The sequence below is a fragment of the Cryptomeria japonica genome, chromosome 1, assembly GCF_030272615.1.
Source record: "Cryptomeria japonica chromosome 1, Sugi_1.0, whole genome shotgun sequence".
NCBI lineage: Eukaryota > Viridiplantae > Streptophyta > Pinopsida > Cupressales > Cupressaceae > Cryptomeria > Cryptomeria japonica.
The window spans coordinates 236,324,138-236,344,631 of NC_081405.1; the positions used below are offsets into that span (position 1 = coordinate 236,324,138).

At 32.1% G+C, this 20,494-nt stretch overlaps 1 protein-coding gene across 3 annotated transcripts; it reads left to right on the forward strand.

Annotated features, from left to right (window-relative positions):
• The first annotated feature begins 5,312 nt into the window (after positions 1 to 5,312).
• LOC131042250 (trihelix transcription factor DF1) lies at positions 5,313 to 10,340 on the forward strand. Of its 3 annotated transcripts, none has more exons than XR_009105150.2 (3): positions 5,313 to 6,327; positions 7,960 to 9,719; positions 10,105 to 10,340. XR_009105150.2 is itself a non-coding variant. In XM_057975578.2 (2 exons), exons 1-2 carry the CDS (start codon positions 5,729 to 5,731, stop codon positions 9,626 to 9,628), a joined length of 2,268 nt encoding a protein of 755 aa, XP_057831561.2. In that variant the 5' UTR covers positions 5,313 to 5,728; the 3' UTR covers positions 9,629 to 9,910. The 3 variants fall into 3 exon arrangements, 1 of the variants encoding a protein (XP_057831561.2); XR_009105151.2 differs by having other exon boundaries at positions 7,960 to 9,708; XM_057975578.2 differs by lacking the exon at positions 10,105 to 10,340 and having other exon boundaries at positions 7,960 to 9,910.
• Positions 10,341 to 20,494: the final 10,154 nt, after the last annotated feature.

Here is a 20,494-nt window from a genome sequence, read left to right on the forward strand (position 1 = left end):
TATCCATAGAGCGGGTAGGAGAAGTAAATCCCAAGAGTGAATAAAATTAGAACTTTTAAAAATGTACATGTTATACCATGAATTTATGAAGTGAATCCCTTAGATAAATTATTGACATTTTATTTATTTATATATAACTTTTCCAACTACATATTATCATCGTATTACTTTAGGGTCATAATATACTATTGTTGATTTAGTTGATTTATAGACCATACTCATGTAATTCTATATGAAGTGGGTATTATTCTTCACTTCTCCATCAAATATGTATAAGGGAACAACTAAACCTTTATGTTAGGTGTGAGTTCTTGCAACATATTCCTCAAATGTTTTCCTTCATGATGGATGATTTCCATATTTCTAGTCATTTATTTATTACTCTAAACTATTCCATTTTTAAAAAAACTAATATTGATTTGGTTTTCAATTCTAATTGGAATTTTCTTCATACTATAAATTATAAAATTCATTTTGATCAAGGCATCTTCCAAAGGCCAAGAAAAGAAGAGGCATACTCACTTGATTATCCAAGTGCCACCCAAATGAGACATGTACAAAATACTTTGTAGCTTACATTATTTTATTCTATTTTAAAATAATTTCATTTACTACATGAATATAATCATTTCTTAGTTATGAAAGAATTATTTTATAAATATAATTCTTTTTCATATATGTTTGAATTAATTTTCACTTTTTATGCAGAGAATCAATTTGAAGCTATTTTATTTTTACTTTAGAATTATTTTATTAAGATATATTTAATAATTTTATTTCGTTTAAAATAATTGTTTCAATTCTAAAAATTTCTTACTTAAGAATCCTTGATGTCACTTTAGACCAACAAGAGGTCCTTGTTATCACTATATAATGTCTTTAAAATTTTATACTTTTGTTCAAAACAACTTATAAATTGGATTAATAACTTACTTCAACTCTAATACACTTCTTTAAAATAGAAAATGACTTACAAATTGAATTAATAACTTATTTCCATCATGTTACCCTTCTTTAAGACTAATTATAATTTATAACAAAATAACTTATAAATTGAATTAATAACTAAATTCCACTATATATACTCTACTTTAAGAGTAATTATTCCCTTCTTCAAAACAAATTGAATTCTCAACTAATTATACCCTTCTTTAAAACAAAATAACTTGCAACTTGGATTAATATTTTAATTTCATTCATTATACACTTCTTTAAAAAATAATAATTATAAATTGAATTAGTAACTTAATTTCATTATGTATACCCTTCTTTAAGACTAATTATACCCTTCTTTAAAACAAGATGACTTCTAAAATGCAATTAATTAATTTGATTATAGTACAAATTATTATGAAAATAAATAAACTTGACAAAAGTGATCCGTTGCAAGAGTGCTTCTAGAACCAATTGTGTATCATTTTACATAAATTTTTCCAATTTCACCAACAATTCATCACGAGAAAGAGGAAGAATGAACATACATTAAAATTAAGTACCTATAAAATATTTGTCCAAAGAAATCTCATATAAAATTTAAAATGTATCTTGATCAAATTTATGCTAAGTCAAGAAAAGAAGAGGTATACCCACTTGATTATCCTAATGCCACCCAAATGAGGCATGTACAAAATACTCAGTAGCTTAGATTATTTTATTTTACTTCAAAATAATTTTATTTACTACATATATATATGAACATAATTTTAGTTTTATTTTTTAAATCTATGTGAATTAATATTTATAGTTTTTCTACCGAGCAAAAACTATTTATAGTTTTTCTATATAGAGGCTCAATTTGAAGCTATCTAATTTTACTTTAAAATTATTTTATTTACTTAAATATATTCTATAGTTTTATTTATTTTTAAATAAATGTTGGTTCTAAAATAATTCTACATAAGAGTCCTTGATGTCGCTCTAGGACACCCAAAGGTCCTTGATATCAATGTAGAATCCCTTGTGACTTAATTACACTCTTCTTTAAAACAAAATAAATTATAAATTTGATTAATAACTTAAAAACTAATCATACCCTTATTAAAAAAAATGACTTATAAAGTGAATAATAACTTAAATTTAGTATATACCCTATTGTTAAAAAACTTACTTCTAATGCTAATTATACCCTTATTCATATTATTATAGAATGTCTTTCAACTTAAATATACCCTTCTATAAAATAAAATAACTTTTAAAGTGGGTTACTAAAGTAACTCCACTCTAAACACTCTTCTTCAAAACTAGTTATACCCTTCTTTAAAATAAATGAATTATAAATTGAACTAATAACTTAATTCTACTATATAATACCTTCTTTAAGACTAATTATACCCTTCTTTAAAACAAAATACCTTATAAATTGGATTAATAAATTAATTCAACTTAAACTTTTTTTAATAAAACTAGTTATATCCATCTTTAAATAAAATAAACTATAAATTGAATTAACAACTTAATTCCACTATATATACTCTTCTTTGAAACAAAATGGCCTCTAAATTCAATTAATAACTTCATTCCAATACAAATTATTATGAAAACAAATAAAATTAACAAAAGTTATCATTTACAAGAGTTCTTTTGAAACAAACTATGTATCTCTTTTGCATCAATGTTTCAAATTGCACTCAACAATCCATCAATTGTCTTGTTCAATTGAATTGCATTCATTCAATTATTTTCTCATCTTCTTCTCTCTCTGTGATGATAAATCATGAAGTTTGAACTGAAACATCAAGGAAATAAAATCACACAATTGATACCAAAAGCTATGTACAATGACATTATGGAGTATGAAAATCATGTATGCAATCAACAATCCATCATTTGAAATAGAAAGAGTGAGTATATGTTAAAACTAAACACCCTATAAAATCTTTGTTCAATGAAATCTCATACTAATCAAATTGATATCTTACTATCAAGAAAAGATTGAAAATTTTCTCTCCATGAAACCATATGGAAAGGTGGGTGGAAAAAGAAGTGCATTGAATAATTATCCAAGATTTGGGTTGGGAGTCTAGGTAGATGCAACTAGGCTCTAACGGTCAAAGAAAATCTACTAATGGATCATGAAATTTGATCCAAGTATTGAGGAAATAAACTCACACAATTGATACCAAAATCTATTCACAATAACATTATGGACCGTCGAGATCATATGTCTACAATCAATAATCCACCATTAGAAATAGAAAGAGTGATCATATATTAAAATTAAGAACCCTATAAAATATTTGTTGAGAGAAATATCATACACATCAAATTAATATATATTAATATTGAAAATTCCCTCTCTATGAAACCATATGGGACAATGGGTGGAAATAGAAATGCATTGAATAGGTATCCAAGATTTGGGTTGGGGTTCTAGGTAGATGCAATTGGGCTCTAAGGTTCAAAGTAGTCCAACTGATGGATCATGAAGTTTGATTTGAAACATTGAGGAAATAAAATCACACAATTAATACCAAAAGCTATTCCCAATAACATGATGGACTATGGAGATCATATGTCTACAATCAACAATCCATCATATGAAATAGAAAGGGTGATCATATATTAAAATTAAGTACCTTGTTAAATCTTTGTTCAATGAAATCTCATACACGCCAAATTAATATCTAAATATAGAAGACATTGAAAATTCCCTCTACATGAAACTATACAGAAATGTGGGTGGAAATAGAAATACACGGAATAATTATCCAAGATTTGGGTTGGGCATATAGGTAGATGCTACCGGTCTCTAAGGGTCAAAATAGTCTTGTTGATCATGAAGTTTGATTCAAAACATCGAAGAAATAAACTTGCACAATTGATACAAAAAGATATGCACAATAACATTATGTACCGTGGAAGCCATATGCTTACAATCAATAGTCCATCATCGGAAAGAGGAAGAGTGGTCATATTTTAAAACTAAGAACCCTATAAAAGCTTTGTCCAAAGAAATCTCATATACCCCAAATATATATCTTAATATTGAAAATTCTCTCTCCATGAAACCATATGGAAAGGTGGGTGGAAATAGAAATGCATTGAATAATTTTCTAAGATTTGGGTTGGCGATTTGGGTAGATGAGACTAGGTAAGGCCAAAGAAGTCTTGTTGATGGATCATGAAGTTTGATTTGAAACATTGAAGAAATAAATTCACACAATTAATTCTAGAAGCTATTTACAATAACATTATTGACTATGGAGATCATATGTCTACAATCAACAATCTATCATAAAAAATAGAAAGAGTGATCATATATTAAAATTAAGTACCCTATAGAATCTCTGCTCAATGAATTCTCATACACACCAAATCAATATCTTAATATAAAAGATAGAAAAAATCCCCTCTCCATGAAACCATATGGAAAGGTGGGTGGAAATAGAAGTCCATTGAATAATTATCAAAGATTTGGGTTGGAGATATAGGTAGATGCGATTGAGCTCTAAGTGTCAAAGTAGCCTTGTTGATGGATCATGAACTTTGATCCGAAACATCAAGGAAATAAACTCACACAATTGATGCCAGAACCTATGCATAATAACATTATGGATTGTGGAAATCATATGTCTACAATCAACAATCCATTATCAGAAATAGAAAGAATGATCATATATTAAAATTAAGTACCTATAAAATCTGTGTCCAAAGAAATCTCATACACACCAAATTAATAGTATCTTAATATTGAAAATTTTCCCTCCATGAAACCACAAGGAGGTGGGGGTGCAAATAGAAATGTATTGAATAATTATCCAAGATTTGGGTAAATGCGACTGGGCTCCAAGGGTCAAAGCAGTGCTACTACTTATGGATCATAAAATTTGATCCAAAACATTGAGGAACAACAATCAATAATCCATCATCCGAAATAGAAAGAATAATCATTTTTTAAAATTAAGCATACTATAAAACTGTGTCCAAATAAAGAAGACATCCCTCTCCATGAATGGAAAAGATGGGTGGAAATAGAAATGCATTGAATAATTATCCAAGATTTGGGTCGGGGAATAGAGGTAGATGAGGGTCAAAGAAGGCGAGAGAGTCAAGGCATTTAACGATATGTAAGCAGCGCTTACTATTTGGCGGAAGAAAAAGAGGTTGCTTCAGATTAGTGCTTAGCCGGTACGGAAGGGGAGGAAGAGGTATCCAAAGGGCCGGCACAAGACATGAAAACCATTAATCATGAAAACGAAATGTCAACAGAAATTGCGCTCCTGCAGAGCCCTCAGAATAATAGATGCCCAGGCCATTTTATTCCTTTCCTAACCAGACAGCGCCTTTGGCTCCGAAGCCCACGGTCACATCACATGCCACTGTGCACTCCTTTATACAACTAATAATTACTTAAAAAAATCTCCCAACACGCAAGCGTGACGCCATCAAAATCCCTCACCTTGCGCTCCTGTTTTCCGATAGACTGAAACACCGTTTCCCACGGACACCTGTCTCTATCTCCCACCAGGCCATCATCATGCTATTATTTCTGCAGAGGGGTTTCTTATTTTGGGGATTAGTTTGGTTGGGTGAAGCTTAAATTTGATTTTAAATTTAATGTGTTTGTGTTCTCCGTCACATATTCTCTTTCTGTCTGTCTGCAAGCTTGTGTGCATTATTTTCCCCCAACTTCCTTCCTTACCCGTAGGAAATGGCGATTGTGGGTTTGAGTAAAAGTTATTGACTAGGGTGTGGAGTAAGTATATTTGTTCGTGGGTTAATTTCAAAGATGCAATCTGGTGGTGGGCAGTATGGGGTTCCAGGGATCCAGCAGTTTATGGAGGGTTGTTCTTCCCATGGCTTATTTGCAGCCCTTGCTGCTTCTTCTTCTCATGACACTCTTACTACCAATACTCACCACCATCTCCAATCCCAACCTCCACAACATCATAATATCAATCAACAGCACCACTTACAACAGCAACAACAAAATCAGAGCTTTCCAAATCAGAGATTGCTGCTGCAGCAGCAGCAGCAACAGCTTGGACTGCAGGCAGCAGTTGTAGAAGCAGAAGACAAGTCTCGAACCCGCGACCTCAGTGGCCTTAGTGATAAAGCCAATAAGGTTTTTGGGTTCCGGGAAACTGGAGGAACAAGCACTAGTAGTAATGTTCAAGGTGTGGGGGATCAAGTAGTAACTCCTCTTGTGGTTCTGCAACAGCAACAGCAACAGCTTACAGATGACGATGGTGATGGTGAAAGAGGTGGTGGAGGTATTAATAGATGGCCCATGGAGGAGACTCTGGCTCTCTTGAAGATCCGTTCTCAGATGGACTCCAACTTCAGGGACTCCAATCTTAAAGGACCACTTTGGGAGAATGTCTCACGGTAATTCATCTACTTACTAGCTTTCAACTTTGAAGTTTGTTCATGATTGAAATTCTTTCAAGAATCTGCTCTTTGATTAGTTTTACCATTGCACTAGAAGCTGTTGCTGGACCGGACCCTTTTCGTTAGTTAATTAAGTTTGGCTTGGGTAATAGGTCATGCTCAGCTTGTTTTAGTTAGTGCTGTCAGTTAATTATTAGTTTAGTTGGTGTAATGGGTCATGCTCATAGGTTACTTATCAGCCCTATAATGACAATGAGAGGTACTGGTTCTAGTTAAAATGAAACATGAAACTAATCTCTATGTAGCATAGAGAAGTTTAGTTGTAACTAGTTCTTTATTACAACTTTGTTAGAGGTTAGGAATACACCCTCTTTATCTGATCCAATCTCTAGATTGTAAAAGCTGATCTATCGTTCTATTGTATTAGAAGACTCACTTGGCATCACCGGATCTGTAAGTGAGATGTTATCTGCACCACAGAACAGACCTACTTCTTCAGGTTTTATTCAGTCATCTATGAGTGGATGATATAAGGTCAATAATACAAATATTCAAAATCTAAGATCTATTCAGCAAAAGAACATTTTCCACTGCAAATTAATACTAATCTATATCCAAAAAAATTGCTTCTTTATTCAAGCTCTCAAGCTCTCTACCAACTGGTTTGTTGATATCATTTATCTTATTCAAGCTCTCAAGCTCTCTACCAACTGGTTTGTTGATATCATTTATCGACACAAACAAAATATTATTTTCAAAAGATTATTTCTGAAATCAATTTAAAAATTTTATTCTATAATTCTCTCAATGATAGATCATTGAATGTGATCCGATATATTAATACAAACAAAAGCCTACATGTTAAAATCCAGAAACTAAACAGCAACTGTAAACTTGTTTTACTCAGTAGCATAATATCACAAACAATGCTTTTGTTACATAATAAATGCACAACAGTTAGACGAACAGCCTGACAAAGTTGTTAAGATCCTCTACTTGAGGAATAGCAGCATAATCTTCCAGATCTGATTGATACAGTGATATAAATTTATATCAAGCGAACCCAAAATGACTAGCTTCCATAACTCCATCTATATTAAAAAAAACAGTTACTCTAAATACCCACTAATTGTGATTAAATGCTAACTGGTATGCAAGTCTGCAATTTGATAGTACTGTCTGTGTGCGTGAGTTAAAACTGTGAAGAAAACTTTGGGGTTTTCAAGCGCGACGCGAACTGTGGGGAAGAAAGTCAGATGCGTAATGGTCTTTTTTGGGAGATGAAGCATTCATTGGACAGACCCCATTCACGGGAACCACGAGGCTTGACTATTCTGTTAAACACATGACATGCTTTGAATCTGGAATATTTTTTCACGTCGACCTCATTCAATAATCCACGATTTGAAGTAAATGGTTACTGTGTACGTGCATGGTTAAACACTGTGGCACGTGTACGATCTGCAATTGTCCCTTAACAGAATAGTTAATCTGAGTAAACCTTTTTAATGAAAACAAAAATGGAAGTTTGCTGTTAACTTACAGATTTCTGACTTGTGGAGAAACCAATGTGTGTGTATGAGCTCATGCTTTTGTATGCGGTTTTTTCTGGTTGGTTTCTGTTTACAGGAAGCTTGCAGAGCTGGGGTATCACAGAAGTTCTAAGAAATGCAAGGAGAAGTTTGAGAATGTGAACAAATATCACAAGAAAACCAAGGACGGGAGAATGGGGAGGCAAGATGGTAAGAGTTATAGGTTCTTCAATGAGCTTGAAGCTCTTTCAAATACAATTAGACATCACTTGGGCACCCAACAGACTGGATTTAATGATGCCCAAGAAGGGGATCGACTTCATCAATCTATGGTCATGGCGGCAGCTGCTGCAGAAACCAGCAATGCAGCTCTAAATGTGTCCTCAGACACCAACAACACCTCGGAGGATGATGAATATAATGACAACATCATCAACAATAATAATAAGAATAATGTTATTAGTAACCCACCTCCCAGCAGGATTAAGAAGAGAAAGAGGAAGCAGCATTTTTCTTCCATGGCCATTTTCTTTGAGAGCTTGGTGAAGCAGCTGATGGAGCGTCAGGAGGAGTTACACAGGAAGTTTCTGGAAGCCATAGAGCGTAGAGAGCAAGAGAGATTGAATAGAGAAGAAGCTTGGAGGCGACAGGAAATGGCCAGATTAACCAGAGAAACTGAACTGCGTGCCCAAGAACAGGCCCTTGCAAATACTCGTGAGGCTGCACTTATTGCCTTTTTGCAGAAAATCACAGGAGAAGACATCAAACTGCCCATGGCTTCTGAGGATATCCAAGATGCAGCAGTACAGGAAGAACAGCAGGACAAGGATGGGATGTCTGATCCTTGCAATGGCAGGAGGTGGCCTAAGCCTGAAGTACATGCATTGATAAGGCTAAGAAGTAGCATGGAGGCAAAATTCCAGGAGCCTGGAGTTAAAGGACCATTGTGGGAGGAGATTTCTTCTGGTATGGCCTCCCTTGGATTCCACAGAAGTTCCAAGAGATGTAAGGAGAAGTGGGAGAATATCAACAAGTATTTCAGGAAGACAAAAGATAGCATGAAGAAACGCCCTGAGAATGCTAAAACATGCCCTTATTTTCACCAGCTGGACGCCCTCTATGGCAAAGGCCTGCTCGCTTCTTCTTCTTCAGCAGCAGGCACCAGCAAGAGTAAAGGAGGACATGGGCATGGATCTGATGGTCTCATGCATGAGCAAGCTGCTGGTGAGGATCATGACACCAATGATAAGGATAACAATGATGAGGATGAGGATGAAGGACAGGCACAAGCCAGATCAGATTCAGAACTTTTAGTTATGATTCCTGGAGATAGCCAGGCTGGTGGTGTTAATAATGGACCTGATCTAATGAAAACCAATGCAGATCACTTCTTTCAAGAGGACCATCCTTCTCATCAAAGCCCAAAACGATTCAAGAGCAATAGTAATCAAACACCCATTTCATTGGGTTCTAGCTTTGAACTAAGTGGGAGCTCCAAATTGGAGTCCTCCTCTGATAGCCATAAAAAGGCAGCCAAGATGGAAAGGCTTGTCAGGGAGATGTTTGAGATGCAACAGAAAAAATTTCTTGATGATTTTGAGAGGAGAGAGAGGGAACAAGATAGACAGCAAGGCATGAACAAGCATGATCAAAACAGGCAACTTCAGCAGCAGCAGGGAGATGTACAAGATGAACGTTCACAGTCTGCATTGATGGCTTTGGTTCACAAGCTTACTGTTAATGCTGCAGATTATGCTTCCCAATGATTGAAAGGAAGCGTCCCTTACTAGTACATACATTGATCTATATAATGTACCCATAATATTAGGTGGAGATTACTGTGGAGGTACAACTTCTGTGAGTAAAATATTTTTATTTTTGAGTAAATTCTTTGAGATCTTTTATTTTTACACTTATGTATAGCTAAATGCAACTGGAAGTTTTGTTTTTCTTTTTTGGGAAAGGGTTCTTCTAAAGTGCATTGAATCAATGTACAGATGATCGTATTCGCTAGTAAATATGAGGTGCTATTGGTCATTCCCATTTTATTTCATATCTCTTGACTAGTAATTGCCCCCATATGTGGGATTCTCACTTAAAGTTCAATCAAATGATATGTCATGTTTACAATAGACAGAATAAAAATGATCTATTGCTTACATGACTAGAGTGAAAATATGTCAAGGCCTGATTTTTGACACCATTGCGGTTATGGGTTTCAAATTGTTTTATTTCTTTGCAGAATCAGTCATAGCTACTGAGTTTTAAGCCTGGATTTCAGAACCGAAATGTTTGGACGTCCATGGAAAGGTAAGTCTATAAGTGATTCTATATATATTTATCATTTCCTTGCTTGTGGAACAGCTGAACTAATATTGTAGAACATCTGATAACTTTAGATGTACCATATATCTTCGATCACCTAGAAATTTTCAAAATTGATTCTTCCATATATATACCAAAATATATGAAACTCAATTATTATGGTTGGTATGAGTTTCGAAAAAAAACATATTTTAAAAGTCAATTGTATATGTTTTGAATTGATGTTTCAGATCACATTTAACAATTCATCATCACACAAAAATGAAAAAAACTAAAACATGATTTGAAATGTTGATTAAAAAACATCTTCTAGAAACAAAATTTTGAATAGATTATTATGTATTACAAGCATTCAACTAATCTGCACACTCTCACCTCTATTCATAATAGTATTACTACTGTTAACTGTGTAAAAGCCATTAAAATTATAGCAATTACTTAAGATTTTGATCATATTTTAGGGTTAGGTATTGTTTCTAGATTGTAGATCATTTATGGGGTATCTCTCATTATCATGTTGTTCAAATGAATTGACTTGAATGGGTAACTCCATTGCCAAATCCATAAATACACGTACCTGTTTGATCAAGCTCCATTATCTACTCTGCCAATAGATTTGGCCACAGATTATATGCAACAGCATATATGGGTATTTCTAATTTTCTATCGTTGCCATTTCTGTGATGGGTCTTTTGCTAATTCACTAACAGTCACTTGTACTTAATAATAATAATAATAATAGCAGGCCAAAGGTTTCGAGTGCATTAAACCCTAACTTACGTAACATCTTCCAAATGGGTGATAATCTTTTTACTTTTTCATATTAAATTCTCCAATCTTCCAAATTTCAGTAACATCTTTTCGCCTTTATAAGGGTCCATATTCTGGTGAAACTTTCTTAAGAACTCAGAGAGAAATTCTCTGAACTTCAATAATTTATCATTTTTTCCTTTCTAATTATCCATATAGTTATGGTAAATTTTCATATCACACACATTGTTTATCAAAAGTTTATCCAGTTTATATGTTCAGAGATGTAAATTACACAGAGGGACTCTCAGTTTATAAGATATTTCCTTTCATTTTAGTGTTCAGATAGTTTTTATGATCTTTTTCAATTATGTTCACTGTTTCCTTTAAGTTTTCGAGACGTTGAGACGTAGATAGCAGATTGGGGTGACAAATTATTTTCCAACATTTGGGGATGGTAGGAGATGATAAAGGAATTATTAAAATAAATTAGGTGAAATTCAAAAGTTAATATATTGTGTTGAATCTTTTAATGTATTAAATGGAAAAAAAATAAAATAGTTAAAGGGGTATCCTTTCGGAGTCTATAAGATTTTAGCTATATTGATAGTTTCTTTCTTGGAGATGCATATCCATAAAATAGAAATTATTTCAAATTTATTTTGTTAAATAATTTTCATTTTCAATAATGTAAAGTGATTTTGGTTCCAAAAATGTATGTACAAATATTTCTTAAATTTGTTTTTTTAATTATATAAGAGTTTTCTATAAGTTTTATCTGATTATTGAAAATGGATTTTTTATATTATTGTAATTGTGAAAATTGTATATACTTATATTTTTTCTTTATGTTTTGAGTGTACTTTAATTAGAGTAAATTAGATACAATAATATGTTAGCAAGTGAAATATTCTTGCTTATGTTTATTTCATAAAACTCTCGTATTTCGATTCTAACATCATCTATCTCCAAAGATTTGGTTTTTGATTCTTAGATTCACCCACCTACCACCTTGGATTAGATCCATACGCATGGACTTAATCTTTAGGTGATTTTTGGTATTTGTAGATTTAAACTTTAAACTTTTCAAATTTAAATTAAAAAATATTTCCATGGGCTCCCTCTTATTAACTATTATGAGAGAACCCTATACTTGTTTGTGTTAGTTTCTATTAGTTTGTACTTCTCTCTCTTATGGGGGGGGTGATATTTATCATACTTCTGCGTTTGATTGTGTACTTGGAGGGCCACTTGGAGTCCTTCATCGTAGTCACATGTAGTACTTTTTTCTTTTTCATTGCATCTCTCAATTCTAGAGAGTGGTCTTTTCCCATGTGGTTTTTCTCTTTTTCTCCATTTAGAGAGATCTCATTTGTGTGAGTTGCATTTCTTTGCATTGGTTTGTACATGAGTACCTAATCAAGCCTAGTTGTCAAGACTCATTCATGCATGCATTTTGCATTCATCGTTAGCTCTTTAGCTTCTCACTAAGTTTATCTTAAGGGGGGGTGTTGGAGTAATTTTATGACAATTATCTAATATTTATTAATTAGGTCCTTTAATTGCTTTTTCACTTAAGCTAAACTTAGGTGCTTTATTTTATCTAGATGTTATGCTTTTTTAGTTGACCTCACTTAGAGGCACTTCTAGTTAGCTTTTCTAGCTTGTAGTTGAGCTTAATTTAGCGCCTACTTTGCATTGCTTTAATTCTTCTAATTTTAGGATTAGGGCATCTCCTGCTCTTTATAAAGCAAGTCATTCATTTAGTGTAATAGCACCTTCAATGTTGGATCTTCTATTCTTTGTGCATTAATATAGAATTCTTCGGTCGTTATAGAGCATTCAATCTTTACTTGATTTCTTTTGTGTGATAGGTATTTTTATTGCAGATGATTCTTGTCTTTTGTGATTGATCATCAACTTCTATAGTTTGCATTCAAGGAAATTTATTTATTTATTTTGAAATCACCTCAGATGCTCTTGAGCACATATATAATCTAGTTTGCAAAAGAGAAAAATGAAATATAGCAAGATTCTTAATGCAACACATCAACACACATCATCCTACATCCATTAGATATCTGCTTGTCTTTGATATTTTTCTTAAAGAGAGAAATAGATTCCAATTAGGAGTTTGATTGAGGTGAAAGTGGTCCTCCTAATTTAACAAATCCCTAATGGCGTTCCTAAACACAAACATTCCTTGAATAGATTGACATAACAAAATATCAAGGTAAGAAAACTATATTAACCCACAGCCTACTAGTTCAAAATTTGCAAGTTACAATTCATGTTTATGCATCAATTTAGATCCACAACTGTGGAGATTTGGCCCACACATGTGTGAACTAGTGCAAGATTCAACTAGTTTGTAAAATCTAAACTCTTCATTTGACCAAGCCTTAAATTTCCTACATCTTGGTAACACCGATTTCTGGTATATGTCACAACATATTTCCATCATCAAATTTTGAGTTAATAATTACATTAAATTTATTTCAAATGCTACATTTAATTTGAATGTTAAATTATTCTAGTCCTAATGCATTGCCTCGAATATTTAGTTTATCATTATGATTTAATCAATTATTCTAAAATGATATATATCAATTGAATCTATTTTCCTATTTAAATTTAACGCATTTAAACATTGAATCTTTAAAAAAATTACTAATATATAATATGTCTTACTCTAAGTATAGTTTTCAAATATACAATTTATTCTAACACCAAAATAATACAAATTATTTTTTAATAGCCATGCATAAAACCACTTTTTAAAAGTAATTTTTTCAAGACCATACCATGCATATATAGGACCACCATATTTTGACCTAAATAAAACTATATTCTTTTAATCCTTTTAGAAAAAAGATGTATAACATATTAATTATTAAAGAGGGTTTTTTTAATCATTTTTTTCTATATATTTTCTTATTAAGTTTTTACTATGCCTAAATGTTGTTTTGAAACCCCATGTACAAACACCATAATTTGTCCTAAAATAATATCCTTTTGAGAATAAAATTATTGTGTAAAGAATTGTGTGCATGTAGATGTCATATATATTTTTAAAAGAAATACAAAAGAATAAAAATAATTTTTTTTTGGAAACTTGATATTTCAAGTTTATGGACCGGTTTCATAAAGAACAATTAAAAAATAGAAAAATCAAATTATAAAAAAATCACATATTTGAAAGTTAGACATTTTAATCTATAATAAGTTTTAATATAAAAAAAAGAAATTCTAAAAAAAAGTCATCAGTCAGATTGTTGTCATCAAGTTTTTGCTTCTTGTTTTCATTGCATTGTACTTGCAAGTCCAAGGCTAAGGGCTAGGTTTCCAATCCTATAACAAAGGCAAGACATGAGTTTCAAATTTTATGAAATGTGTACCTACTCCAAAACGTATATGATAAAAAGGAGCATGAATATGATGCAATTAGAAAAGGGTACCCATTTTAAAATATGATATTATAAATGAGTAACCATTTTTGCACAAAAGAAGTACTCATTTTGAAAAAAAAAGGATACCCATTTTTAAAATTAAAACAAGTATCCATTTTTAAAATTAAAATGGGTACCCATTTCACGTGAGTATAAATTTGGGTTCAAGATCTCAAACATAAACAAGTATTTATTTTTAACAAAAATAGGTACATATTTCTGTAGATTTGTTTTTAGGTCTAAAACTACCCTTGATTGGGATTTAACTTCTTACACTTACCTAGGGAGAATAGAAGGTCAAAGAAAAGATCCTTGGAGGCCACTATTTTGATAATAGAATTAAAAATTAAAAATTTTGTTATCTTGACCTTGGGGACAATAATATAATTTTTAAGACATTTTCCATATGCTACCATAAATGCTCACTAAAAAATACCAAAATTTTATAGGGGATTTCCTTTCACATTGACAAGCTAGATGACCACATGCAAAACACACTTAGCATCTAAATTTTAATTTGAATAATCTATGGATTTCCTCCAAAATATATCTCTTTCCCTTAAGACAATTTCTTGGATATGCTCCTTTAAGCGGTTCATCTCCATGAAATGATAGGTATATGTTGTGGTTTTCTTTGCCATCTCATTTGTAAGACATTCAAAATTTCTAAATTATTTTTCTATAATTTCAACAAGCTTGAATGCACAAACTATTATAGTGTAAGACATGGTAGATGAATCTAGATAAAACCATATGAACAATAATTATTACATGAATCAAATGATGGGCATCATAGTTGCATGCAAATTAGTTGTCCTAAAATTCCAACTAAGAAAGTCCTAAATTTCTCTCCTTGTCCTTAACATATGTAAATTCCAAAACAAAATCTATAGGTGTAAGGATAGAAAATGAATTCTCCTAAAATTATTGTCAAGACATTGAGTTCCATTCATGGAGATTCAATAATTTGGCCAAATTTATTATATATTTTTTTTGTCATTCATTATAAATTTAGGTGAATCTTTTAATATATACAATGGAACTATGTTTTTTAATTAAAAAAGGGGACATCTTTTTGGAGTCTATAATATTTTAGCTATATTATTAGTTTCTTTCTTGGAGATGCATATCTATAAAATAGAAATTTTTAAATTTTTTTAAAAATAATCTCTATCTTTTCAATAATGTAAAGTTTTCTTTGGCCCCCAAAATGTGTGTATGCAATTTTTTTTGAACTTCTCTTTTTAATTATATAACAATTTTCTAGAAAAATTATTTGATTATTTGGGTTTTTTATATTATTGTAATTGTGAAAATTTTATGTCATTACCTTTTTTTCTATGTTTTGACTGTGCTTTAATTAGAGTGTATTAAATGAAATAATATGTTTTTGAATATGGGAAAACAAGTTTTGATGGGCCCCTGAAACCCATTAATGCCAAAAGATCAAAAGATTTACATTAAAGCGCATCAAAACACAAAAGACAACACAAAATGCAATAATATGTTAACAAGTGACATATTCTTGCCTATGTTTATTTCATAAAACTCTCATATTTTGATCCTAACATCATCTATCTCTAAATATTTATTTTTGGTTCTTAGATTCACCCACCTACCAACTGGGATTAGATCCATAGGTAATGACTTGATCTTTAAGCTTTTTTTGTATGTGTAATTTAAAACTTGAATTTTTTAAATTCAAATTAAAAAATAACCTATTGGCTACTTCTTATTAACTATTGTGAGAGGACCTTGTATTTTTGTTTTAATTTTTATTAGTTTATATTGAAGGGCATTCATTAATTCATTTTTTAATCACATTGAAATCTATTGAGTACATCTAGAATTTGATATGTGAAAGGGATGAATGAAATATAACAAGATTATTAGAGCATTACACCAACAGATATCATCCTAGGTCGATTGGATACTCTCTTATTTTTGTTATTTTTCTCAAAGCTAAAAATATGTTCTAACCAAGAGTTTGATTGAGGATAAAGTGATCCTCACATGATTAAACAAATTCCCAATGGTGTTCCTAAACTCTAATATTCCTTGAATAGATTAAAATAACAAAAGATCAAAGTAAGAAAATTGTATTAATCCAAATCCTACTAGTTCAAAATTTGTAAGTTATATTTCATGTTTATGCATAAATTTAGATCTAAAATTATGGAGATTAAGCCCACACATGCATTGCTAAACTAGTTCAAGATGCAACTAGTTTGTAAAATCTAAAATCTTCATTAGAGAAAGCCTTAAATTTCCTACAACTTGGTAAACCAATTTCTGATATTTGTCACAACATATTCTCATCATCAAATTTTGAGCTAATAATTACATTTAATTTATTTTAATTTCTATGTTTAATTTCAATGTTTAATTATTCTATTCCTAATGCATTACCTTAAATCTTTAATGTATCCTTATAATTTAATTAGTTATCCTAAAATAATTTATATAAATTGAATGTGTTATCCTATTAAAATTATAAATAACCTAGGTTAGGCACCTAGGAGCCATGAAATATCATCAAATGGCATTGATATTGTAATTGTATAAATAAATATTGATCAAGTTATATGTTTATCAATGTTGAAGAGGCATGGGCTTCTCCAAGTATCATTATTCTTTATTGAGTGTATGCTTTTGGATTGAATTGTGTGAGAATTTTTGTATGATGCAAAAGTTCTCACACAATCGAATCCAGAAGCATACACTCAATCGAATGGATTGTGGAAATTTACTGATGTTGATCATTCTTCTTCTTCACCTCGATCCACTCATGCATTCTATAATTCAAAGTGTTACCCTCTTAAATATTCATTATGCTTAAATTCACCATTTGAAACTTCTATAATCACCTTTGACTTATTCTTGAGGAAACATAAACCCAATGGTTTCACCAACCAACATACTCAAATCAAGAAAACATAAAATATTTTATTGGGTTCTTGATGAAATAAAAATCAAACATAGGGAGAATGGAATGTCAAATGAAATATCCTTGGAGGCTACTATTTTTGTAATAGAATAAAAAAATTGAACTTTTGTTATCTTGGCCTTGGGGACATTAATATAATTTTGAGTCTTTTTTCTTATCCTACCATATATGCTTGCTAAAAATGATAGCAAAATACTTAGGGGAATTCCTTTCACATTGAGAAGCTAGTGAATACATGTAAAACATGCTTAATGTCTAAAATTTAATTTTCATAATGCATAGGTTGCCTCCAAAATCTATCCCTTTCAATAAAGATAATTTCTACGAGAAACTCCTTTAAAAGGTTCATCTCCACACAAATGTAGGATATGTTATATTTTTCTTATCCATCTCATTTGTGAGATGTACAAAATTGCTAATAGATTTTTTTATAGTTTAAAAGCTTTAATTCCCCACTGCCATAATGAAAGATGTGCTAGATGAATCTAGACAAGACCATATGAACAAGAATTAGTATATGAGTCAAATTATGGGAACCAAGGTAGCATGCACAATAGTTGTCATTTAATGCCAGCTAACCAAGCCCTAAAATTCACTCCTAGTGCTTAATAGGTGAAAATTCCAAAATAAAAAAAAATGTAGGTATGAGGATATAGATAATGACTTATTCTAAAAGTGTTGCCAAGACATAGAGACCCAATCATGAAGATTCAATAATTTTGCTAAAATGTATAATGCTTGTCCAAATGAGTGCATGAATAATTATAAAACCTCATGATCAATAAACTGTGTCTATTAAATGATTTTAGGGATGTTGATATAATACGTGGCAATTCCTCCTAAGTTTTCAACATAAGGGATAGTGTGTCTCACTTCTGGAACATCTTGATTTTTCTTTAAAATCACATATTTATTAGAAAACTTAATGATTTAAGCCTTGAGGGGTTACATCTAAAGGGTTTTAACTGAATATGGTTAGATAGAACCCCTCTAGTCTTAAATCATACACATAATGGAGTCTCTTATGCACCTATTAAAATGCTGACAAAAAACTACTTTTGCTTTACCTTTTAGTGGATCAAATGAATTCACTTAGAAATTATGATTTTTAAGTATGTATCCTTATTATTAACTTTCCAAAAACTATAATTTTCAATACTTTTTTTTTAATTTCTCGTGAATACATATTTTTCATCTCTTGTGAATACATGTTTTTCATCGAACATCAAGGTCTTTGTTTCACACACATAGAAAATAGGAAAACAAAGAATATAACTCTAAAAAATGACTTTGAATTATAGCTAATCTCACTTCAAAATAGTATAAAAATTTGATGCAGGAGCATCCTCAGTTCATAGCAACCTTGCATCAACAAAAAAACATTTTCCTTTTTGTTTTTCTTTTTGTTTGCAGTTTCAGTTTTTCTTTCTATGTGTCTCGACTTTGGCTCACCAGATCCTGTGGGGTTGGATTCTTCTTGAAGACTTGATCATCTTTCTTTCTTCTAGATTGCATTGCATTTGGACCATTTTCTAGCAAGATATCGCTATCAATTTCCTTGACAGTTTCCTGTTACCGGTTGGCAATTTTGGTTACTGGTTGCCTAGACCTATTTTGGTGATCTATTAGAACCCCTTCCGAAGCTTGCAGAGCCTTGGGCATTGATTCTGATGTTCTTTGGCATGTGGCCGACCTTTTCCCATGATCTACATTTCATCATTTGGTTTTCCAGAGGAATCTCTTGGTGGAGGCCAACCTTGTTTTTTTTACACATTAGGTCTCGTTCTTAAGGTTTTGATCCCTTTTGGGCCGACTGGATCCTTTGGATTGATATATATAATTGTAATTGCACATTAGAATATAATCAATCAGAGAATCAAGTAGCTAGACTATGCGTAGAAGATAGATCTCAAGATTCAAGGTCCCGGTTGTGACCTATTGTGTATATTCTACTAGGCCTGTGATTCAGTATGTTGTAACCTAGTTAGTACTGGTTGGATGTAATCAATTTTCATGCAATAAAACAATTTGTTCTGCATTGCCTCCATCACATCTTTGTGTTTCCGTTGTGTTTACTCTTGCTGACCAGCCCGGATTGGTCTCTTTGAGGTCCCTCCTCATCGGTGATTGCTTCAAGTGGTATTAGAGAAAAGTTTCATTCCGGAGGTTGTGTGTCCTGAAATTTTGTTGTAGGGTGGCGGATTGCGGATCCGACCTATAGTTGCAGAGGACTAGCGTGAACGATAGCATGAAGAGGAACTAGGAATGGTGGAGTGCGTGGGAATGCAGACCCTGCTGTGATGGAGATATTGCGAGGTATAACAACCCGATTGGAAGTCATGGAGACAGCCCAGAGAAGAGGCCGACATATTGAAGATGTGAGTGAAGATGAAGGAGAAGAAGCCCCGACAGAACAAACTACCGACGGTTGATCTAGATGAGGAAAGGTTTTTGAGGGTTTTGAGTACGGAGAATACTAAACCTCATTTTACCCCACCGAAATATGATGGGAAGTTAGATTCAGATGAATTGATGGATTGGATCTTGGAGATGGAGAAGTATTTTGATTTTGAAAACACTGCAGAAGAAAGGAAGGTGAAATTGCCTGTACTCGATTGAAAGGTCATGCATCTCTTTGGTGGGAACATTTTCAAGTTTATAGACAAAGAAGAGGTAAAGAGAAGATTAAGACATGGGATCAGATGATTGCTAAGTTGAAATCAAAGTTTATGCCAGCTAATTATCAAGTGAATCTATTTCGGAAGTTGCAGAATTTGAGACAGAAGGAATCTAGTGTGAAGGAGTACACTGAAGAATTTTACAAGTTGAATATCAGATCCAGACATGTTGATGATAAAGTTGAACAAGTTGCAAGATATTTGAATGAATTGTGGATGTCTATACAAGATGAACTTAGTTTGATCAAATTAGAGAGTGTTGAAGAGACTTACCAGTATGCCCTAAAGGCATAAGAGAAGTTAAACAAAAGACATGAGAAAAGGAAGAGAGGCAGAGGTGGAAGGTTTACTAGAGGAATATTTCAAGGAGGAAGAGGATATACTAGAGGAAGAGGAACCAGTACAGATCAGAGAAAGGACAAGGAAGTGAATAAAGAAGGTAATTCATACGGGAAGGATGATATAAATTTCTACCGCTGGAGA